The sequence below is a fragment of the Sylvia atricapilla genome, chromosome 4, assembly GCF_009819655.1.
Source record: "Sylvia atricapilla isolate bSylAtr1 chromosome 4, bSylAtr1.pri, whole genome shotgun sequence".
Lineage (NCBI taxonomy): Eukaryota > Metazoa > Chordata > Aves > Passeriformes > Sylviidae > Sylvia > Sylvia atricapilla.
The window spans coordinates 20605846-20628188 of record NC_089143.1 but is presented as its reverse complement, the minus strand read 5'-3'; the positions used below and the strand labels follow the sequence as shown (position 1 = coordinate 20628188).

Sequence of the window (22343 nt, the reverse complement as noted above, 5' to 3'; positions counted from 1 at the left end):
CATTTCAATTGATGATATCCTGAGACAGGAATTATTATAAACTTAATAATTATTATAAACTTAACTTGACTTTTTGCAGTGTAATCCTTCATTCATGCTTGCCACTGTTGTATTTTGTCTCTTTTTTCTTTTAAACTCTCTCAGCTGCTGCTGTTTTTAATCTTAGGAATTTGTCAAGGGGGCTTCACCTTGGTGATTGCCTGTACCATTAGTCATCACCAGGATTTCTGAAGATCTTGCATTATCCCCCCGCCAAAAAAGACAACTAAAGAATATCATTGGCAGCGCACATCATCAGTGGTGACATTAAATAGATTGTCATTCTTTCCTGCTTTGGACTGCACTGCCATTGAGGACATGCTATGAATTTGGGCTTGACCCCTACTAGATGGTCCAGATGACTTTTTGCAATGACAATACATATTTCGTGTTCCTTATATCTTTTGCCAAGCTCCAACAGCAATATTTGACCTTCTTTTTGTTGTTGTTGTTTATTAATAAGAAACAATTTAAAATTCATTAGCATTAATAAGTAACTTTGCCTTGAAATAATAGCAATTGAACTTTATATTAGTCTAAATTTTTCTGACATAGGATGTTTACTGCTATTCTTACTTATTTTCAGAAAGTTAATTGATTGCCTTCCTGGAATTGCCATCAAAGTCAAAAGACATGCTTATCAGATAGTTAGAAATTTGTCATTATTGCCTGTGCTCACTTATGTGTGAGGGAAAATGCAAATATTGGTGTCAGTATATATTAACATGGCAGGGATCAGTTTGATCTCTACTTTGATATAGAGCAATTCCTGTTAAATTAAAATACATAAATTCTGTGCTAACAAGCATTGTAATTTTCCTGTGAAGGTGACCCCCTCATTTCACTGCCCTTGCAATGAGACTTCTAACCAAAGCAGCATTGCAGGTATATCATGAGGTGCCACAATCAGCTTAATCCAGTCTAAACACCCATACTGCCATCAAAAGAGATGCTTGTGCTCTCCTCTGTTCCTGCTGTCTGCAGCATGCCAGACATGGTGTCTCTGTGACTGCCTCATTTCTTGTCAGCTTTTCAAAGAACAAGTCTTTTTCTCAATGATCATGTACTCTCATCATAGCATCACAGGAAAAAGTTCATAAAGGGCTAAAATAAAGTTGATTAGGTGGTCTTTGAGAGATATTTGTTATGGTGTAGAGACTAAAGCATGTATTTCTGATGTTGGGAAATATAAATATTGTCTGCTTTCTGTTATTATTAGGCTGTGTGAAAATAGAAATCTTTCCTGTGAAAAGCCAAAAGCAAATTGACAAGGAGAATTTTTTAAAATGTTCTCATCTCAGAAAAAAAAAAAAATCAGAAATGCACTTACTCTAAGTGGACACAGAAGGCAATAACATTGAAGCAGAAATCATCATGAATCAATACTCAGAAATTTTTAATTTCAGCTGAGATCAGTGAAGACCTTTTGATTTTGTAGTTCTTTATCTTCCTTCTTGAGTAAAAAAGATGAAAAACGGAAAGAAGGCACAAAGCAAAATGATGAGAAAGACTCCAAAACCAGGTAACTTTCTGTTTGCTTTCATTGGAGCTGAAATCACATCCTGATTCCTAAGAACAGAACTTTCATATTGCTTTGTATCCTTCAGACTGAGATTATTTATTTAAAAGAATAGTTTTTTCTCTCACCTCCTCCTGCATTTGCTCACACAAACCATCACAGGCAAGAATTGGCTTTTAAGTTTTTTCCCCCCAGCCACCTGAGAGTACTGCTGTACACCTCTGAAATAGAGTAACCTGTCTCAAGATGGAGTCAGCACAATAAAATCTCCAGTTAGGAATTATTATGGTAAAACTTGGGCTAGTTTTAAAGAGGCATAAAGATTAAAAAAATAGCTTTATTTTTTTAGTCTAATGCTCCCAAGAAACACCATGGGAGAGAGATGCAGCCACCTGAGTTCTGATCAGTACAATTAATCTTTGCCAATAAAGACCTATTTGTGCTCAATCCTTCAGAAAGAATAGCTAATTTCACCTAATCTGTGTAAAAATTCCTGTGGAGCGAACATCCCCAAACCTTCCACAGAATAAGAAATTTTGGTTTTCCAGAGGATAATACTAGCAGCAACCCCTGGAGTCACTGGTGTTTCTGGTGAAGCCCTTGCTAGGGCTACCATAGGCCAGCCTTTCTGTAGACTTTAGGCAAAAATTGATGCCTGTGTTCTTAGACCAAAATCCCACTGCAGTTTACAGCTGTAAGACTCAGTCCTGACTTCAGTGGCTTGCAGACAAATCCCTCACAGTGGCTCACAGAAGTTGACACTCACATTCCTAAAAGCATAAAATGTCTTTTCTTGATTTTTGTTTGCTGACAGACGTCCAATTTCCCAAAGTCTGGAGATTGTGGGATAGCACTCAGGAGTTTCAGTTTAAACTTCCTTCAGAGAAAAGCTGTAATGATTTGCAGTTTATTCTACTTGTCCAAGGAGCAAACTTTGTTTCACAGGCTTCAGGTAGCTGCCTAATACATTTTCAGAATAGATGTATTTAATGGCAGTATTGTTTTAATTTGGCTTATTGGGGGTATAAGCAGCTCTAGAGAGAAATTTTCATTTGGTCTTGGGTTCAAGCAGATTCTTGTTTACCAAGGAGTCAGTTTCCTTCTGAATGCAAAATCTCATTTCTTTTTTTTTTTTTTTTTTTTTTTTTTTTAGCTTTTGTAGAATAGCATTAGAAATATAATTGTGTTCTTTTACAGAATTAAAAAGGAAGAAAAATCTTGAGAATCAGTCCTAAGATCTTTTTTACTTAGCAGCTTGCTTACTTTCAAATGCTAATTTCCTTTAGAATTTCAATTTTACTTCTGGTTATGGCAACACATGCCTGTTCTGTAACAGTGTAAATTATTAGCTGATTCACCAAATTCTTCAAGTCTGTTTTTATAGCATTTTGGAAAATGGTAGGCTGTTTTAGCTCCTTCCAGTATTCATTTTAACTAACACATGCAGAAAATTCCCAGCCATTTAGGGAAAGCCCCACTCATTTTAACGATGTTATGTGAGGTGGATTTCACTAATTACAGTGTAGAACCCCATGATGCTGGCACTGCTTTGGATGAACATGGTCTAAATATTCTGTGAATTTCATCAAATCTGTAGCTAAATTGCATGTGAAGTACTGCCTTGTTGGAGGATTGACATAAGGAAATCAGAATGTCTGTGATGCATCACAGCAGATGTTCTTTAGCCCACTCTTTTATCATTGATATCAGCTATTTATTTATAGAATATAGAAATAAGAGAGGCATAAATAAAATTATATCACTGGTTTTCCAACACCCTGGTACTGAGATTTTCTCCCCATTTTAATAAAGGAAGAGGTTGCTTTCCCTATATCTTCTTTGAAATGAGGCATACGTGGAAGATCACAAGGAACCCTGTCACTCTGTTTTCTTTTTTTTTTTTTTGAAACAGACTTTTCCTCCGAAAACAATTTTAAGGGATAACTAAACGTGCTGCCAAATTAAAATGCTGTTGTTTTCCTGGACAAAAATTAAGCCTTGTGCTGGGAAAACAAAGCTGGTTTTGAAAGTTTGAATGAAATTCAAGTTTATCTTTCCAGATTTCCTCCTGGCCCAGTTCAAAGCTGGACTACATTGCTGTGATGTGACACTTCTTCAAAGGCATTGGAATCTGATTCTTGTATCCCCTTCTGTAGATCCAGATCTTGTACCTGTTTACAACTCCTATAGCCCAGCACTCCACCGGCTCAGAGGGAACAAAGCACAGGTCATGCAGGTGCTGTGAAGACAGCTGTGAAAGGGAGATGCAGCCAAAGATCCCATCCTGCAGGTGGCTTCACAAGGAGCAAAACACAGAAATGAACTGTTGTGAAAAAGCCCCTTTAGATCAGTCAAGGGTTCTGAAATGAAAGTCTTTTGACACTACAGGAATGTTTCCCTTTGATTGAAGAAAGTGAAGTACGTAAACATGATCAGACTAAAATGCATTGGAAAGTTCACAACAAAATTAACTGAATTTTAAATAAAATTTGGTTTGCATACAAAGATCTTAAATTCTTTCTAATTGCAAATAAAGTCTGAATAATTATAAAAACATATTAACATAATTAGTTTATATTGAGACTAAAACATTCATTAATCACAAAGAATTGAGACATTGTAATGCAATTTAAATATAAAGCCCCTAAATATGATTGGAAACATCATGATTCACCATTAGTGAGATAAAACCAGCTCTGAAACTTCTTTTTGGTTATGTATGTCTATCTAACTAATAAGTTTCCCAGTTGAATAATGCACAGTAATGTCCCATTTTACTCAGAAACCCATGAAGTTGTGCAGATTTGTACTCTTCATTCACTTCAAAGGCATGCCTGGCTTTATCATTCTGTCAGCACAAAATAATTTCTTCCTTAATTTAAGCAGTGTCTTTCTCCAATAATGCACTTTCCATGAACAGAGCATGATAGAATGTGACTCCTGATGACTACCCTTAATTTGACCCTTAATTTAATTTTTAGGCACCGTTCATGTTTGTCCTGTCTATGTCCATTCAAGCAGGGGATTTTATTATTAGTATTGAATTTACATGACTGTGTGTACTTGGTTACTCATCGTGTGTGGAAGGACAGCAACAATTTTAACAAGACCTGATGGCTGCTAAGATCTACTAAGGTCCTGTCAGCACAGGCTGTTTCTCTCCCTGGAAAAGGCTGGAGCATCTGAATAGTAGACAGATGTAAAAGGAAGATTGCAGAACTAGTTTGAAATCCTAGTAGCAGTGCAATCCAATGAGTTTCAGGTCAAACCATCCAGGCCAAATCTAGAAGGAAATTTGATTTAGTTGTTATTCTGTTTTCCTGATTCACAGAAACAGGAAGCATTAAACCACCCCAAAATAGACCTGCAAGACTTAAATAAAAACCTATTTTCTTGGCTAATGACCAGATCATATCTCCTTGTGTCTGTTTTCTCTTGAGATCAGTGAAAATGAATCCTGATGTGTTGAAAAGCTCATTGTGTTAAAAATATGACTTTACTGTGCACCTCCTAATGCCTTAGGGCTCATGGTCTGGTTTTGGCTACTCCCAGACAGTCCAAATAAATCAGTGGGACTCAGCCAGGGAAGGAGAGTCTGTATTTAGCTTATTGAGTTCTTCTAGAGAAGCCTCTACTTTAATTTTTATTCTGCAAAGCACGTGTATGCCTGTGCTTTGGTCATGTTCAATTGGATATTTTCTCTAGGAGAAACAAAGTTCTTTCAGATAATTGTTATTGAGTGTATTTGGACTAATCACATATACATGCAATTAATATTCTTCAGCTGCAGTGAGAATACAGATGTTACCTCTACCTAGAATCCACCCAATATTCGTATTGCCTCTTTAGCTAAATGTAATTTCCACTTGAACAAATGATGTGCAAAATGAGAATATTTTGAACAGCAAAACTGCAAGTGAAAGGGTAAAAATGTTATATTCCTTTGTGAGATCATAAATCAAGCATAATACATAGAGGTATGCTGTTTATGCAACTTCTTTGGGTTTTTTTGGTTCATAACATTTGTGAATAATGCAGCAGAGAAGAATGCATGTTTTAACATAGATCATTATGTGTACAGTACTGATTAAAAAAATAACAGCCATTTCCACTAAAACTATCCAGTGTTTTTGCAGTGTAGTTGTAAAAACCCAAGTCTGTGACATGAATATTTTCCCCAAAGTACACTTTACCCTGAGGGAGCAGTGGAGCAAGAAATATTTATTATATCTTCCACTAGAAAATTTTATGCCAAATATCTGCTCCATCAGGGCTCATGCAGTTTGGAAGATATGCATGAGAAGGTGTGATGTGAAGTGGAAGTCAGGGTCTGTTCTCAGCTCTGCCACAACTGAATCAGTCCACTGATTTCTGTATCTCCTCTTCCACAGTGGTGTCTGCTCCTCACACTTTAAAAATAGCTTTCAGTCTTCGTGGTGCTTTTATAAAGCACTCTTAGCTGAGCTGGCTTTTACTACTCCCAATGATTTGTGTGTCTGAGCTCTAAGGTACTTCCTATACCTAATTTTACAACTGCCTGGAGATGTAATGATTTATTTTTCTACAGACAGTGGCAGAAGATACTGGAGCACTCATCTAAGGTCACACGAGAAGACTGTGGCAGTAGAGACGCTCCTGTGTATAACTCAGTCACTAACCACTGCACCATCCTTCTAGATATTCCTGATAGTTTTTGAGTACTGTCCTGGGGTGACTATGATGCCTCTGTATCGGCAATCGTCTGTTCTGTGTTGTGTTCTGTACCTTTAAGGGCGGTTCTGAGGGTGAGCACGGAAGGAGACGCGCGCAGTTTGGTTTTGAGCAGTGTTCACTCCTCCACATTCCTTTTTTTTTTTTTTTTTTTTTTTTTTTTTTTTTCCCTCGGGACGGTGTGTTCGTCGGATACTCGGACAGCGACCAGGGAGAGGTTTTGTTTTGTTTTTTTTTTTTTTTTTTTTTTTTTTTTTTGTTTTGTTGTTTTTTATTTTTTTTTTCCTTTTGCTTAGTTTAGGTAGCTGAGGCAAAGAAGCTTCCTGGACTGGTTTTCTCTCTTTTTCTTGGGACTGGCCCAGGTCCAGGCCCCGGTGGGCCCCCGGATTTCGGATCCCAATCCTTCTCTGAGTTTTCAGTCCAGGGCAGACTTAAACAGTCCCAAGAAAAAGGGAAAAAACCCAGTCCAGGAAGCTTCTTTGCCTCAGCTACCTAAACTAACCAAAAGGAAAAAAAAAAACAAAACAAACAAAACAAAACCTCTCCCTGGTCGCTGTCCGAGTATCTGACGAACACACCGTCCCGAGGAAGAAGAAAGGAGGAAAAAAAAAAAATAAAAAGGAATGTGGAGGAGTGAACACTGCTCAAAACCAAACTGCGCGCGTCTCCTTCCCTGCTCACCCTCAGAACCGCCCTTAAAGGTACAGAACACAACACAGAACAGACGATTGCCGATACAGAGGCATCATAGTCACCCCAGGACAAGTACACTAATATATTTGACCAAGTGTCTGTAGTGGTTAGGACCACATTTTTTTGCTTTGCATGGCAAGCAGGATGAAACCTTTAATTCAGTTGTGAATCCTGTTACCATCATCTGGCGCTTATTTGTTCAAGATCAAACTACTGGAAAATGCTCCACATGGGGCTGATTTGAAAATATGATTCTAATCCAAGTAAGGTACACTTCACTAAAAGTTGTTAGTGAGTTATAGAGAGTTGAGTCTGTGCAGTGGAATGAATTTATGGTTTATTTGAGTATGACTAAATGGAAAGAACCAAAATAAAGTATTTATCTGTGTACATACAACACATTGCTGAAATTAACAGGCATCCATTGCTCTAATATCTTAATGTGAAACAGGTTCATAAATGCTGATCTATTTTGACTCTTAGTTAGCAAAATATCTGGTTTATTCATATTCCTTCTTAGTTTTGAATTAATGGTGACATTTTAAGGGATGAAGGTGGGAGATGAGGGAGGGGAAGTTATAATACTTTATTTTTTCCATATTGATGGAAATCAAACAAACAGGAAAGGAACTTTCCCTCTCATAGTATTATTAATAAGCTTCATTCTGTGGGTTTACTTGTATGAAAAATTACCTGAAGACAATAAAAACAAAATTTGTTGTCTGAAAGTGGTTCATATTCTTATGCTCAAATTGAGAGATGATGTGTAAGACCTCCAAAGCATGGTGTGGTAGTAAAATGAAAGTAGTGCTCTAGGAGTTGGAAAAATATTTTTTTTCTCCGAGTAAAAGAAAGCATTCTCTTGAGAATTGAAGTATTTTCTCTTGAGTAAAGAAAGCTATTTTTGAAAGAGTAATGGTCATATTACTGATGCTGAAGAAAATGTCCTTCTGCCAGCCACACCATTATCTCAGTGGGGCTTTGCACTAGAAAAATGTCATTAGCTGCAACACCAGGCACCACAAGAACTAGACATGCCATGTTTTGGAGGACAAGAATTTAATATTTGTGATGTCCTCGTTGCACAGAGGAAATGGCAGTGCCTGAACTTGATGATATTTTCAGCATTGGAAATGACAGAGGTCATGATGAGCTGCAATTCTTCTCAGAGTAAGTGGTGATACTTTGGCATTGAATTTTCACCAGAAAAGACAAAAAAAGCACGTACAGAAGGTGAAAAAAAAATTGAGAAGAGCAAAATTAGCCCAAAATTTTGAGAGTGTGAGATTAAAAACATCTGAGGAAAACACCTGAGGTGTATGGCTAATGTAGTACCCAGGTGGCAGTGAACTTATTTTAAGGGAGGTGTGCTCTGTTCTAGATGGGACTGTTACTTGGAGCACCTTTGTTTTACTCAGTGAATTTAGTATTATTCTCAGCCACAAGGTAGTCCATTTTTTATTCTTTCATATTATTCCAAAGGAGAAAATTCCTCAGTTTGGGAATCTGCAATTTTGTGAGTATGTTTGAATGATCAGAAGCAACTGAGTTGTCTTACTTGAGTGAATTATCCCTTTCTATAGAACCACAGTGGCTACAAGCCTTGCTCCTTTTAGATGAAGGCTCAGGCATGTTTACATATTTCCTCAGTCATTTAAAATTATCTTTATTTTCTTTTGCAAAAACTGAGTTACAGTCATTGTACCTTAATTTAAATAAGGCTTATGGGACTGTTAGCTGCAGAAAAAAAAATAACCTTTTATTTCTTAAAAGATGTGAATATGTAACATCCCACTTTCTACTCAAGTTAAACATAGATATAAAGGAAATTTGAAATTGTTGTGACTATGATTCTTAACCACTTATTTAGCTTACTAGTAATCCATCTTCAACTCCATGGCCTAGTGCCTCATTTAATAATTTCATTCTTATGGAAGTCCAATATATAAATAATCAAATTAAAACATTAAGTTGTTCTAGCCATTCAGAGCAATAAACACAGGACAGATGGAAGTACAGAGAAATAGAAGTTATATGGACAATAAAAAAAAGTCCTTTTCATAGCTACAGAGAAATGGCTGATCTTAGTTTTACAAAAACAAAATAATTCTTCAAACTGATGTATTTCAAAACATGTCAGATTTCAGAATGTAATATAGTCAAGTATTACTGAAATGTGGCTTGACTCAAATTGAGATAATTACAGACTTCAACAATTTCTCACTTGTTTTGGCAACTGGACTCAGAATGACTGCAAGGTAAAGAACACATTCAAAATAAGCTTTTTATAAGGAATGTGCTTGTTTAAAAATTTAGCAAAAAAAGCAGGAAACATGAGAAAGTTTGGAAACAGAAGAGTGACACAGAAAACACCAACATGTTGTGCTGAATTTTTGAATTATTTTTTCCTATCAAAGAAATGAATGAGAATAACATGTTGTTTAGGATGTTTTCAACACTGTGGTGAATTCCTACCTAAATAAAGGGTCATCTTAGACAGCTCAATCATGCACTTTGGAGGCATGACTAGTTGGGAGCACGATTTAAGTGGATGTAAGTTTATGTGGAAAGGGGTTTTGCTAAACTGACTATTTTGTTCATCAGACCAGTAGTGGCCAGCAAGAACTACAAGAGAGTGCCCCACTGGTAAAAACTCTCAGCAGAGACCCCAGCTGCAGGTTGCTGACAGACAATCCTGCTTCTCAAACATCTGGGCAACCCTAACATTTACAGGATTCAGGTCAAATTTTTACTCCCAATTTTCATTTTCCAAGCAGGCTGTAAATCCTTTGCAAGGTTATGCATTTTAATTTCAATATCCAAATTCTAAAGTTGTCTAATTCACCATCTTTATTTTCTGGAGAATTGTCTGCTGCTCTCAGCTCTGTCAGCTCTGGGTTTGATTTGTCTCCAGCAATTACCAGGAAAGTGGTTGCTATACAGCATTAATGAAAGGAGCAACCATATTTCCTTGAAGGCAGGATAAGCAAGCATAAATAAATGGATGCTTTGTGGTGTTAATAGTATAAATGAGGTATTATTGCAGCAAAGAAAGTAAGATATTAATTCTTTTTAGAAGCTTGATAGCTATCAACCTTTCAGCTTTCCATGCAAAGCTTAGCTTGAGATGGATAACTTTTTTATTAAATATTTAGAGTATTATGAGTTTTATAGAATTTTCACCTTCATCTTGATGTGAGTCACATTTTTGTTGTATTTGTTCTTGTTACCACACTTTTGGGTGGCTATGGCACAGGTTGCCCAGAGAAGCTGTGGCTGCCCCATCCCTGGAATTGCCCGAGGCCAGCTTGGATGGGGCTTGGAGACACTGCTCTAGGGGAAAAGTGTCCCTGCCTATGGCAGGAGGGTTGGAACAGGATAACATTTAAGGTTCCTTCAAACCCAAACTGTTCTAAGGTTCTATGATTATTCCAGTGACAGTCTGTCTCCACAATTTTGCTAGTTACTGTTACATCAATAGATGCGTAGATGAAGGTCCATGGCCAAAGCCAGGAACATAAGAAAGTTTTAATTTAAACAAATCCTCTCGCACTGAACTTTGTCATCTCTGGTTCACTGAATTTAGCTCTAAGTGTGATTCTTTCCTGAGAAGTGACTGTAAAAACTGTATCACACATTGTCGTGCTTGTATTTCAGTGACTTTGCATCAATTTTGTTCAGGAGGTTGGAATTTTTTTAAAACTACCAGATATACCAATGAAGATTTGAAGGTCATGCTGTGTTTAAACTCATGTAACACCAATAAAAATGGCATTTCTGAGAAATGAAATCTCACTCACCCTCCCAGCAAAACACTTCAGTGTCTAGAGCAGGCTGTGCTGTCAGATTTTCCTGAAGTGCAAGTAAATCCATTCTACTGCCAACCTAAAATACAATCTCTCAAAACAAACTTATACTAAAATTATGAAATAGCCTTAAAATATCAGCATTATGTATTGCATTAAGGTGGAAAACTTTGGAAAGGCTCATCATACTACCTCATCATCGGACAAACTTACATCACTGTAACAAAATACAGGAATTATCCTGAAGAGTGACTACTGTAAAAATACTAACCATATGTTACTACATAGCTGTAGGTAGAGGGTGTTACTTATTTGAATTATTCAGTGTCCTTTTAATAGATCTCAGTATTTCTGGAAATTGCTGAGCAGTTTTTGCTAATGGCTGCATAATGCTAACTTTTGTCTTGTTACTTGGTTAGGACAGAGATATATTTCTTTTTGAAGATACTGGGCACTGAAGGCATTGGTCCAAGATGAATTGATGAACAGAATTAATGTAGCATATTTTAAAGCAAACTTCCTGTTTGCCAGCTATTAAGTGTATTGAGTGTCTTAAGAGAAAAAATGGAATATCACATGGTAAAAAGACACTAGTTGGACACACTGTAATTTCTTATCTGATTTCTGATTCTGACTTAGCACACTACAACTATTTTCCTTTTCTTCTCTCCTTTATTTTGCAGTTAATTTTGACCACTTTCAAATATTGCGGGCTATTGGGAAAGGGAGTTTTGGAAAGGTAAGAATCAACTTATTTTTAGCAGTTAAATGTCTAATAGGGAATACCTTTGTGTTTTTCTGGCTTGATTATGGTAAAAGAATAAAGGTTTTGTAGCCTTTCCCTTCTTAAGGTCGTCTGACCACAAGTATGAACTGTCTATTTATTAAATCATTTCTATTATCATACATTCACTAAAATTAATTGAACAAACATTATAATAATTAATTATCCCAAATGGAGATTACCAAAATTTAGAAATCTATCATGGAAACAAAAATCAACAAAAAGGTAGGAGCAAACTACTTCTTTAGACAGTCCACCAAAGTGATCTTGTTCTTAAATCTCCTAGCTTATTTGTGCCTTTAAAATAATTGTAGTATTTTAGAGGCACTTTACATAGAGTAAATCCTCTTGGGAGGATTTATTGTAAGCTGACATACAATATAATTATGATCATTGAGTAAATGTTTGTTCAATTCAACAGGATTTTTCTGAAACAGAGAAGATTAATGGTTTGTTTACACTTGAGTAGATGAGTAGACAACCTTTCTTTCCTATAATAGTGATTATAACAAGGTTTTATATTTATAATACAAAGCCACATAGAATACAAATGCAAAGCCACAAAGTCAGAGAAAATAATATTTTAAAAATATTAGAAGCCATTTCTCACAGGAATGCATCTGAAGGTGAAATATAACTGGTACTTGATCAGGTGACTGATCAAACAACAGCTGTCTAGATCTCAATTTCAATGATTCCTGAGTGTATGCCAGCTCAGTGCTGCTGAGGCACTTCTGTAGCCCTGCATTAAGAACACCTAAAGGATTTTGCTGGTTTTTGGCCTCCATGCAGAACAATGACTTTAATTTTAGAGAGGCCAGAAATACTTCTTGCAGAACAGCATGGTCCTTCATGTCATGGTCCTTATTCAATTCAGTAGTTTTCAGCAGAAACCATCTTTGAGGTCAACAAGAGTATATGCTGCTTGGGCAAAAAAGTACATAAAACCCCCTTTAAATCAGAACAGCAGAGATCTGTGATTGTTTATTATCACAATGCAGAGGTAGAACAACATGTCAACCTTAATGAAGGTCCAAGAGTTCAAGTTATGTACAGGGAAAAAAGTTAAAGGTATATCCAAGTCATGCTGACCCTTGCAAAGGAACAGCTACTTAGATCAGAGTTCAGCATTTTTGGTTTCAAATTATCTACTTCTGAACTCACTTGGCAAATTTTTAGTATACAAATAAAACTTGTTTCACCAGAATTTCTAACCTGCCCTCTTCCAACGTACTTGGAATCACTAGTAACTGGAATGTGCTAAGCATAACTAGCTTAAAGGCCCTCCGCAAGCAAGCAAGCAAGCAAGCAAACAAACAAACGGTTTCCTCTGATTTATGAAGACCAAAGGATAAGCAAAGAGCTACCTTCACCTACTTGGCAAAGCAAGGTCACTGAAGCCAGAAAGGTTTCTTTTAGAGTAGTGCTCTGCACCTTGCTTGGGTACCACTGATCCCTGCCCTGGTCTGTGCCAGTGTCTGTCTGCACAGATAATACCCCAGATAGGGCTGCATGTTCCCAGGAGGGCAACTGCTTTGTGAGTGGCCAAACACCTTCTGCTGCAGCTTGCCAGTCACTTGGCTTGAACCAAAGGACTGCCAGCTCACACAGAAGCTGTGTCTGTGATGGTCCTGCAGGCACAGATCTCACCTCCTTTATCTGTCCCTTAACAAGGAGCAACCTGAGCTCCCAAAGGACACCTTTGAACAGAGCCTGTTTATTTCCAGGAAAAAGAGCATGCCTGTGGTTTCTCTTAGCTCCACATGCATTTCTTACCCTCCTCAAAATTGCTTTGGTGTATCTTTTTCTGAAAAATATGCATCAGTGTCTGTGAGACAGCCCCTGCTCTTAAGGTGTCCCAAAGAAGAATTGGGTACAGAGGCAGCAGCTGAAAGCAGGTGGCCACTTCTCAGAAAACACAAGCAGTTGAGATACAAAGTATTGGATACCAAATGGCCTAGGAATTCCTGTGGCAGCAAATGTTGTGACTGAATTGAAAATACCAAAGGAGAAGGCAGGGAGCTGATTTCTGAGGCCAGCTGGGGGGAGAGATCACAGCTGCTGAAGCAGTCAGCCCCAGTGGAGGAGCTGAGGTGCTGAACATCACCCTGAGCTCTGGGCACAAGAGCAAGCTGAGCAGTGTAGAGGCTCTGCCATCCCAGATACCTCCTGCAGCAATATCCTGCAGAGGCCTAAGGTTGCTGTAGCAACCAGAGTAATTTAAGGAATATTGAGAGAGAGAGAGAGACGGAGATATTGTACCAAGAGCAATAAAATAAAAAAATAGAGCATGTCTTAAAACATCCTATTGCACTCAGAAAACAGAAAAGGCCACAGAGGAGCCATAAAGGAAGCAGGCAGTTTAAGGAAAGCGTGATACTGAACATGGTGTTATACGTTGCAAGATGCTGGAGCACAACAGACCCCGAGCAGTAAACACCCCACAAATGAGATTAACAGTCTTGCATCCTTTTTTGACATTTTCTGCTGCCAGGTACTTCCAGAAGGACAATAATAGGAAAAGCTGCCAGCAACGAGGCTTCTAAATGAACAATAAAGACTGACTCACAGAAACAGACATTTGAAATGGTGACTGACTTACCATGTTGTGCTTTTGGCTATGTCATAATAGGTCGTTTTATAATGGGCTTCTTTCTTTCCCTTGGCCATAGAAGGAAAAACAAGGTGATTTGTCAGAAGCCTCATCTGGGAAAAAGAAACCTGCTACACCAAGGACTTTCCTGTTGCATTTTACAACGGCAAAATAAGGATTTAAGTTTAGAGGGAACTCATGCTTTAAACATGTTCCCTGAGGACCGTGCAACTCTATTTTCATCAATACAGATTCCTTAAAGTGGGTTCACAAGAACCACACCCATATAAACCTGTAAGAAAATTAGATATTTCTAGAAATACCACAGAAATATTCACCAGTTTCCTGAATGCTGTGGAGAAGAGTGGATCAAAACCAACCAACAAGCATCCATAAAATATGTAGGCTTGTTTTATTTTCCTGTATGATGTGAAAGGGTGAGGGCTCCTTTGCAAGGGCAGAGACAGTAGAGATAGAGACATAGGATATGTTAGGAGTGCTGTCTCCTGCTTAATCTGGCTATTTTTTCCATGTTTTTATATGTAGAGCTATCACTCCTCTCAAACGAAATATTGCAAAAATAATATATTTGAAGATCATCCAATAAGTACAAAACCAACGAGGATTGAAATACAAGAGTTCTCATTGTCCTTTGCTGCAACAATAACCACATAATTGCAGGGTTACTGCTGCAAAATAATTTGTATTCAGGTGTAACAACTAATTCTCAGAGATATTATAGTACCAATTTTCTCTGACTTCTCTGTTCGTGGGAGTAGTTATATTAAACAATCTGATCTCTTTAAATTAAATTAAAATTATAATTTCAATGTACAGATTCTCTCCTGTTTGTCTAAGATGCTGAGACACAAGGCTTAGTTCTGATTAATTTGGCTGTATAAAACAGTGACTTCCTGTGATGAAGTAAATGAAATTACAGTGGTGTAAACCAGATGGGAGCCCAGAATCCTGTCTGTACTGATTGAGGGTACTTTAGTAAATAATAGGCAAAGTATTTCAGAAAATATATGCTTCTGTCCTAAAAGCAACATAACACACAACTCCAGAATATTAATACTGTTTGACAGTATAACAACCTGGTTTTTAGCTTGAGTTAATATGAAAGGATACTAAGCAGATGCTTCAGCTGCTCCAGATGTCCTGCTTTGCTCAGGGGAATCTGGGAATGAATCTCCCTATTTAAAGGAAATCCCCTGGCAGGGTAAAGACAAACTTATGATATCCATTCTCCAGCCTCTTTGTGTAAATCTTTCCAGCTCCGCTTGTAGGCTAAGACTATGAGAACTAATTTTCCAAAGCACATGACTAGAACAGACAAGGGAGCAGTATTTCAGGCAGATGCTCAACAGCTGGTTCATCAATTCCCATCTGGAGTGTATCTGATTTCTGTCTTGTAGTCCTCTGTGTTGGGGTGAGTTCCTTTGCCCATGCAGGACCACAGCCCCTCTGCTGGGCTGGGAGACCTCATGGCAGCTAGAGCCTCCCCATCTCATCCACTGATGTGGGATGCAAAATACCACACAGGACCATGGACAGGAGCATGGTGAGTGTGCACCCAGCTTCCAGCTCTCCACTTAACAGTGGCCTTGTGCAGGGGTTTCCCTGGCTGTGGGTTTGCATCTCTCCTCTTTTATCACCTGTTGTGAAACCACATCTTGTGACGTTCGGAGACATCTAAGTACTCCTGTGCTAAATTCAAACCAAAATTGAGACTAAGTATGCCTTGTTCTTTCCAGACCATACACGTAGCAGCTATAAATCTCTTCCAGTGGGAAACAGGAGAAATCTGTGTTTTGCAGCAAGTCTGATATTTCAGCCATCATCATGGCTTTTGCCCTGGGAAGAACTTTGTTGAAGCTACCCATGGTTGCTCAGCCAACACAGCATTATGCACCTTCCTTCAGCAAGCTTCCGTTTTTCGCATGTGAAATCAGAGAAAATCCAAGAAGGTAGTTTATAAGTGGGCCACAGCACATGTTGGCCTAGAAAAATGAAGCTTAGCCCGACAGCTGTAATCTATTGGCTTCCTTCCCCAGATTCTGAGAGAAAGTGGTTGAAAGTCACTCTCTGGTCAAATTTTCCCTAACCTGATAGGGTTTTAGGCAGCTCACTGTTACCTTCTACCAGAAATAACGAAAGATACCACCCTGTGATAACAACTAAGATATATTAAAAAAACCCTCTTTAGAAAGGCAATATTTTCACAAGAGATTTTTAAAAATAGCACTATACCACTAATGAAGAGAAAATTAATGGGGTTCATAACCCCTACCTTTAAACATGTACAATGCAGATGCCTATATCCAAAGTGGTAATCTACAGTCTCTTCAGGGGACATTAGAAGGAAATAATTCCAGGTACAGAGACAGTCTCCCGTACCTCTTTAGATCCATGCCTTGAGTGGAGATGGCTGCTGTCCCTCTCTGCTGATTGTGAAGCTGGATAGTTGTTGAGTTGAGAACACATACTTTCTCTGAATCATCACACTGTCTGGCCTTTGGTAAATGATATTCACAGAAAAGTGGAAAGAGTGTGAGTGTGACAGGATCCCATACTGATACATGTAAATAAGGCAATTCTGCATAAACTTTCATCATAATGAGTCATCACAGAATATTTTTTGTTGAGGTGCCAGAGCATCTGTTTATCCCTATTTTAAAATTGCTCCTTTGGAACAAATAAATGCCCAACTTAAACATCTCCCATTAAGACTGCACATGTGAGAATAGCTCAAGGGCTTTTCCTTTCTTTCTTTCGTTAGTGAGAAGTTTCAATCCACTGAGTTCTGCTCAGGAGAAGAGCTGACAGCCAGCAGGTAGAAGTGCCAGGGAGAATCTCCACTATGATCTAGTGCTGTCACAGCAATGTCAGAAATTTTTCACAATAGCATCAACATGGATGCAGGCTGTGTTTTCTGTTTTTTACTAGGAAGAAGCTTCTTTATATTCATTAAAATCCTGTTGATTTCCTAGCAATGTTAAAGGATTTGCGTAGGTACACTTTGCTGGAAAATGTTTACTATCATTCTGCTTTGAAGCTGTGTGTTAGGCAAGCTTCTACCAACAACAGAAGGTCTGTTTCAGCTGTGCTGAACACCCTTGTCTTTACTGCCAGGTAAGAGAACTGAGTGCCTTCTGGAGTCCCAGCAGTGTTTCAAAACTGATTTACATTACATATTTTGGTGCTGCATATGATCTTGGTTTGTCACATTGGTCAAACCTGTAATTCTCACCTGAGTAATACCCCATTCTCCCAGCAGTCTCTCTAGTCAACCCTTCAGCAGGGAGGCTTTTAATGTAATGGGCAAGGAGACTTCTGCAAACACCTAACTCTTGGCCAACTTGTAGATGAAAATCATCATGCAAACTAATGTACCTGACTGAATTTCTGGACTTCGTTTCTGAGCTAAAATGCCCAAATACTGTACTTTATAATGTGACTCGCTAAATTGAAATCTCCAGGTATTCTAAGTCAGGATGTCAGGATTTGCCCCTGAAAATTCTGCTTATGCTTTTAAAGGACCTCCTTTTAAGGAAGCTTGAACAATTTATTTCCATCCCTTCTTTTCAGTTTCACCTCTATCTCACTTGCTACTTTTTCTACCTCCAAAAGGCCAAACACAATTCCTCAGTGTTCCACAGCCAAGGTTCTTTCCATGTAAATATGAACCCTTAGTTATCTTAAGGGCATCAACAATATTCAGATTTTTCAGAACAGTCCAAGGTGAAAAATGAATCAAAACTTCATGACTCATGATTTTGCAACATTGGTGGGCTCAAAACAAAATGTTAGCATCCATGTTTTCTTAATAGCAGAATATCTCCTGATATAAGAAAAGGTAATTAGAAACCCTGCTTAATCATGCCTTATCATTATAGGTTAAAGGTAATCTATGAACTCCTCTGTTTGGAGTAGATTTGCACTCAAGGACACACCTTATGAAAATAGAGTTCCAGAGAAATAAACTTGCTTTGGCTTCACTAGCCCTGTTCCTCCCAGTTTCAGCTGTGGGAAGTTGCCTTAGTTACTCCTGATTGTTCCTAAATATTGGGAGCATTAGTTCCTTAAACTCAAACACAAAGGATTTCTCTTTGGTTGTCATCATGTTGTAATCTGAACTCTTACCATGAATTTATGAGTGTACAGTATAATTTTTTCTGTGTATAATATGGGAAACAGTATAAACAGTGTGCACATGAGCATGTGTGTTTGTATTTAAATACACACACACAAAAAAAAGTAATGCCCACACCAAGAGAATCCAGAACACCTTTGAATTTAGACACTACAGACTTGGGATACCTAAAGCAGATGTTTCCAGTACGTTCAGACAATTGTGTATTTCTCTGTTCCCAAAAATCACACTTAACCTTATGCTTGGTTGTGGTGCTTGTGACACCCTTCAGCTGCATTCTCAAGGTAAAATAGCATGACAGAAGACAATCCAGACTTCCCATGGGAGTTATATTGACTAAGATTTTCTTCATACGTTTGCATTATTTGACTTTTGTCAGAAAAAAAAAAAAAGTAAAAGCATAGAAGTTTACTGCCAGAGACTAAATCATTGTAATGATCTCCTGTGAATTCAGAAGTATTATGATGAATATCTGTATGAAAACTCTTTTTCTTTTCAACAATAATTAAGGGAGCATAATTCAGATAATATAGATGAAATATTGAGCTTTGGGAGCACAGGCAAGGTTTATGATGCAGTAATCAAGATGTGAGTATTGACTTGTGGGAATGAGGACAATGACTCTGCATTTTCCTGGGCAGGAGACAGTAATGACTAATTAAATGGCCTGTGATTTCAGCCATTGCAGCATATTCTTTTCAGCCTTACCATGTATGTTCTGAAAACTATGATATTTTTCTGGGTCCCTATTTCTTCTTATGCAGCATTGGGTTGTTTTTTTTGTTAATTTTTAATTACAATCTATTACAAAGAATCCTGCAGAGCTGTGAACTTCACAGTAACGCTGAAGGTGTTACTCAGTTGTAGTATCCAGATCTGAATTATTGAAATTTCCTTAAAGACTCCTTTTATCCAAAGTCACAATTGAATTCACTTTCTCAAGGTGTCAAAAATTTTCTTTTGCTTTGCTGCCAATTAGGTGTGCATTGTACAGAAGAGAGACACCAAGAAAATGTATGCCATGAAGTATATGAATAAACAGAAGTGCATTGAGAGAGATGAAGTTCGCAATGTTTTCCGGGAGCTGCAGATAATGCAAGGCCTGGAACATCCCTTCCTAGTCAATCTGTGGTAAGAAAATCATTGAAATGCTTTCATGGATCTCTCATTTTCTCCTTGTTGCTGAATCAGTTCAGAGTATATGGAAGGCTGGAAAACCTAAAACAACGAAACATTTTTGGTGACCTCCTGTGTTAAAAGTATTAGGTTTTGCAGGGAGTTTTATTTTTCATTAATATTTTTAAGTTGTCTTTTTAAACTGGAATATTTAAACATCATACTCATCTGTTCATTTCTGGTTTGGTTTCTCTCCAAATTGTTACACCAGTGTGTGGAAATGTGTTGTCCTGTCTCATTTGTTTTTGACAATATCTGGACTAAACATCTCTCATAAAGCTGTGGAATATCAAAACCAACCATTAATTTAATTTTTGTTTCTTAGTTCATATAGAGAAAATTCAAGACTCAATTACTTTCTAAAAATTACTGTCACAAGACAAGAAAAAAGTGCCTCTTTGTCACCTGGAATTTCCTTTATCTTGTCTATGCTAGCCACTGAATCTTTTGGTCACACGAGTGTAAGAAGTGCTGGTCAAGCAATGAAAACAGCTTCAACTACACCACCAGCTTAAAATTTTTGCTGCCTCTTATATAGTGTGATAATGCTTGTTGGATTTTGTAGTGGTTGTAGTAATGGGATGCAGAGTTTTCCTCCTCATCTAATGACCTGTATCATTCAGAAAATGAAAAGGTGGAGGGGACATGAACTAGTGAAAATATTGTTTATTTCATAAACAATATGAAAATTAAGCAGTTTGTGAATAGCCTGATTGGCTGCAGACAATTACAATCCACTTTGATCTTGTGTCTTGTGAATTTTAGCTGTCTTACTTGAGGTCACTGCCTAGCCTGCAGTGTTCTGCCCATCCCTTAGCTCACTCCTGGTGTCAGGTTAGCACCTTTCACAAATTAAAAGCCAAATTGTGTTCTGTTGTGAGTGAACACAGTTTTAGTATAATTGCACTCTCTTAGAGTAGAAACCATTTGAACCCAAAATTGATTCCAAATTAGGTCCAAAAGGACCTAATTATATACATACATATGTGCTCTTCACTTGATATGAATGGTCTGAGCTAATCTAATACCCTGTTGAAGGTTTAAAGAAAAATAGATCATTGACTGTGACTGTAATACAAAACTTTCCCAGTAGATTTTCCAAGGTTCCAGCAAGTTGTAGTCTTGGGATTTCTTTACCAAAGATATGGCATATCTGTGCTTAGGAGCCTGTGGAGTTCTCTGTTATATATTTCCTTTTCTGAAATCCCACTAACTTTTGTTCTTTATCAGGAGGTGTGGAAGTTTCCACTGTGTAACAAGACACTGTACAGAAACAGTCATAGGTTAATGTGATCTGAGAGATAAACATAACAGTGCTGAAAGACTGAAGATCAAATATTTATTGTGAAACAAAAAAGAATGCTACATTCCCATTACTGAGTCGTAATCAGATGATAAATATTCTTTCTCGTTTTCTTTTTCCATGCCAAAGATTAAACTTGAAACAAACAATACCTTAAAATGTATTTGGTGTTATGATGCCTTTTACCCTTCCTAGACTTCTAAGATACCATCACACGGTATCAAGACTCAAATGTTATACTTTATGTGTGTATGAGAAATGCAGAAAATTAAAGAGAAATGTAGTACTCCAGAGTTACAAAATGTTTCAGGCAAACAGGACAATGTTCAGGATACTTCAGTGCACTAACAATGTTTTATATTTGATGTCTCTAGCAATGGTTATAGTTGACTATCTACAAGTACTGATCTTCCCACTCTCCTGACGGGTGACAGGACTCGAGGAAATGTCATGAAGTTGTGTCAGGGGAGGTTTAGGTTGGATATCAGGGAAAGGTTCTTCTCCCAGGGTGTGTGGCTGGGTGCTGGAACAGGCTCCCCAGAGAAGGGGTCATAGCACCAAACCTGACAGAGCTCAAGCAGCATTTGGACAATGCTCTGAGGCACATAGTGTGACTCCTGGGGATGGCCTGTGTGGGGCAGGAGCTGGACTCAATGGTCCCTGCCAATCCTTTCCAGCTCAGGTTGTTCTGTTGTTCTGTGTGAGGCTCTACTGACATTCAGGGACTCAGATTAACACCATTAGAATTGTAGAAATTTTTCCAAAAAATAATTTCATTGAATCTTATTATTTTCACCTGAAGTGTTCACCTCAAACATTGCATATTCAAATGTCTGGTGATTCAAAACCCTGACTCCAGAGTGAGCTGCTGAACTGCTGGAGAACCTGTATTTCACCCTGGGATAGCAAAGGGAAATCTTGAGCCTGAGCATTCCCAAAATTAATTTAGTCTACCCTGAATAACTTTTTCCTTGTATCAGGCTTAGAATGTGTTTCTACAAAAAATTAGCCTTGAACAATACTAAATTAATTTAAAATAACTTGTGATATATTTCTGGAGTGTCTACATTTGCAGGCTGCAATAGCGTTTTCCAGACCTCTGACTTCTCTGTCTCAAATTTCAGCTGAATTTCAAGATATTCTACACATTGTCTTCAAATAATAACTTTTGTTATTGAACTGCAACAAGGCCAAAGCACAAAAATCATAAATGATCCATGAATAATGGTCACATCTGCTCTGTTAACACTAAGCCATATGAAGCTTTTAAACATATTAATTATATTTCATTTATTTAATATTTGAAACTAGATTTTTATTTCTGCCATGGGAAAAGGAACACTGCAAGTATGAATGGAATAGTCCTTAAATATGCTGTTCCCAGAAATAGCTTCTTAAAATAACATATTCATTGATTGCTGGTTAACTAGCATTCTGTTTAATGTAGTTCTATTTGCAGTTTAGATGCAAAAATAATTTGCATCAAATACATTTACATTGTAGTTATAACATATTAGATGATTAGCAGGAATCCATGAGTTTTCCTCCTATGAGTCAATTTCTG

General features: G+C 37.7%; 1 protein-coding gene across 2 annotated transcripts in view; it reads left to right on the top strand.

Moving 5' to 3' along the window:
• STK32B (serine/threonine kinase 32B) overlaps nucleotides 1–22343 on the top strand; it is a 156008-nt gene that overhangs the window by 17515 nt on the left and 116150 nt on the right. For both annotated transcript variants that reach the window (XM_066317250.1, XM_066317249.1), the window contains exons 2-3: nucleotides 11451–11506; nucleotides 19280–19431. In XM_066317250.1, the coding sequence (XP_066173347.1) occupies nucleotides 19313–19431 (119 nt within the window). In that variant the 5' untranslated portion in view covers nucleotides 11451–11506; nucleotides 19280–19312. The remainder of the gene's footprint in view (nucleotides 1–11450; nucleotides 11507–19279; nucleotides 19432–22343) is intronic.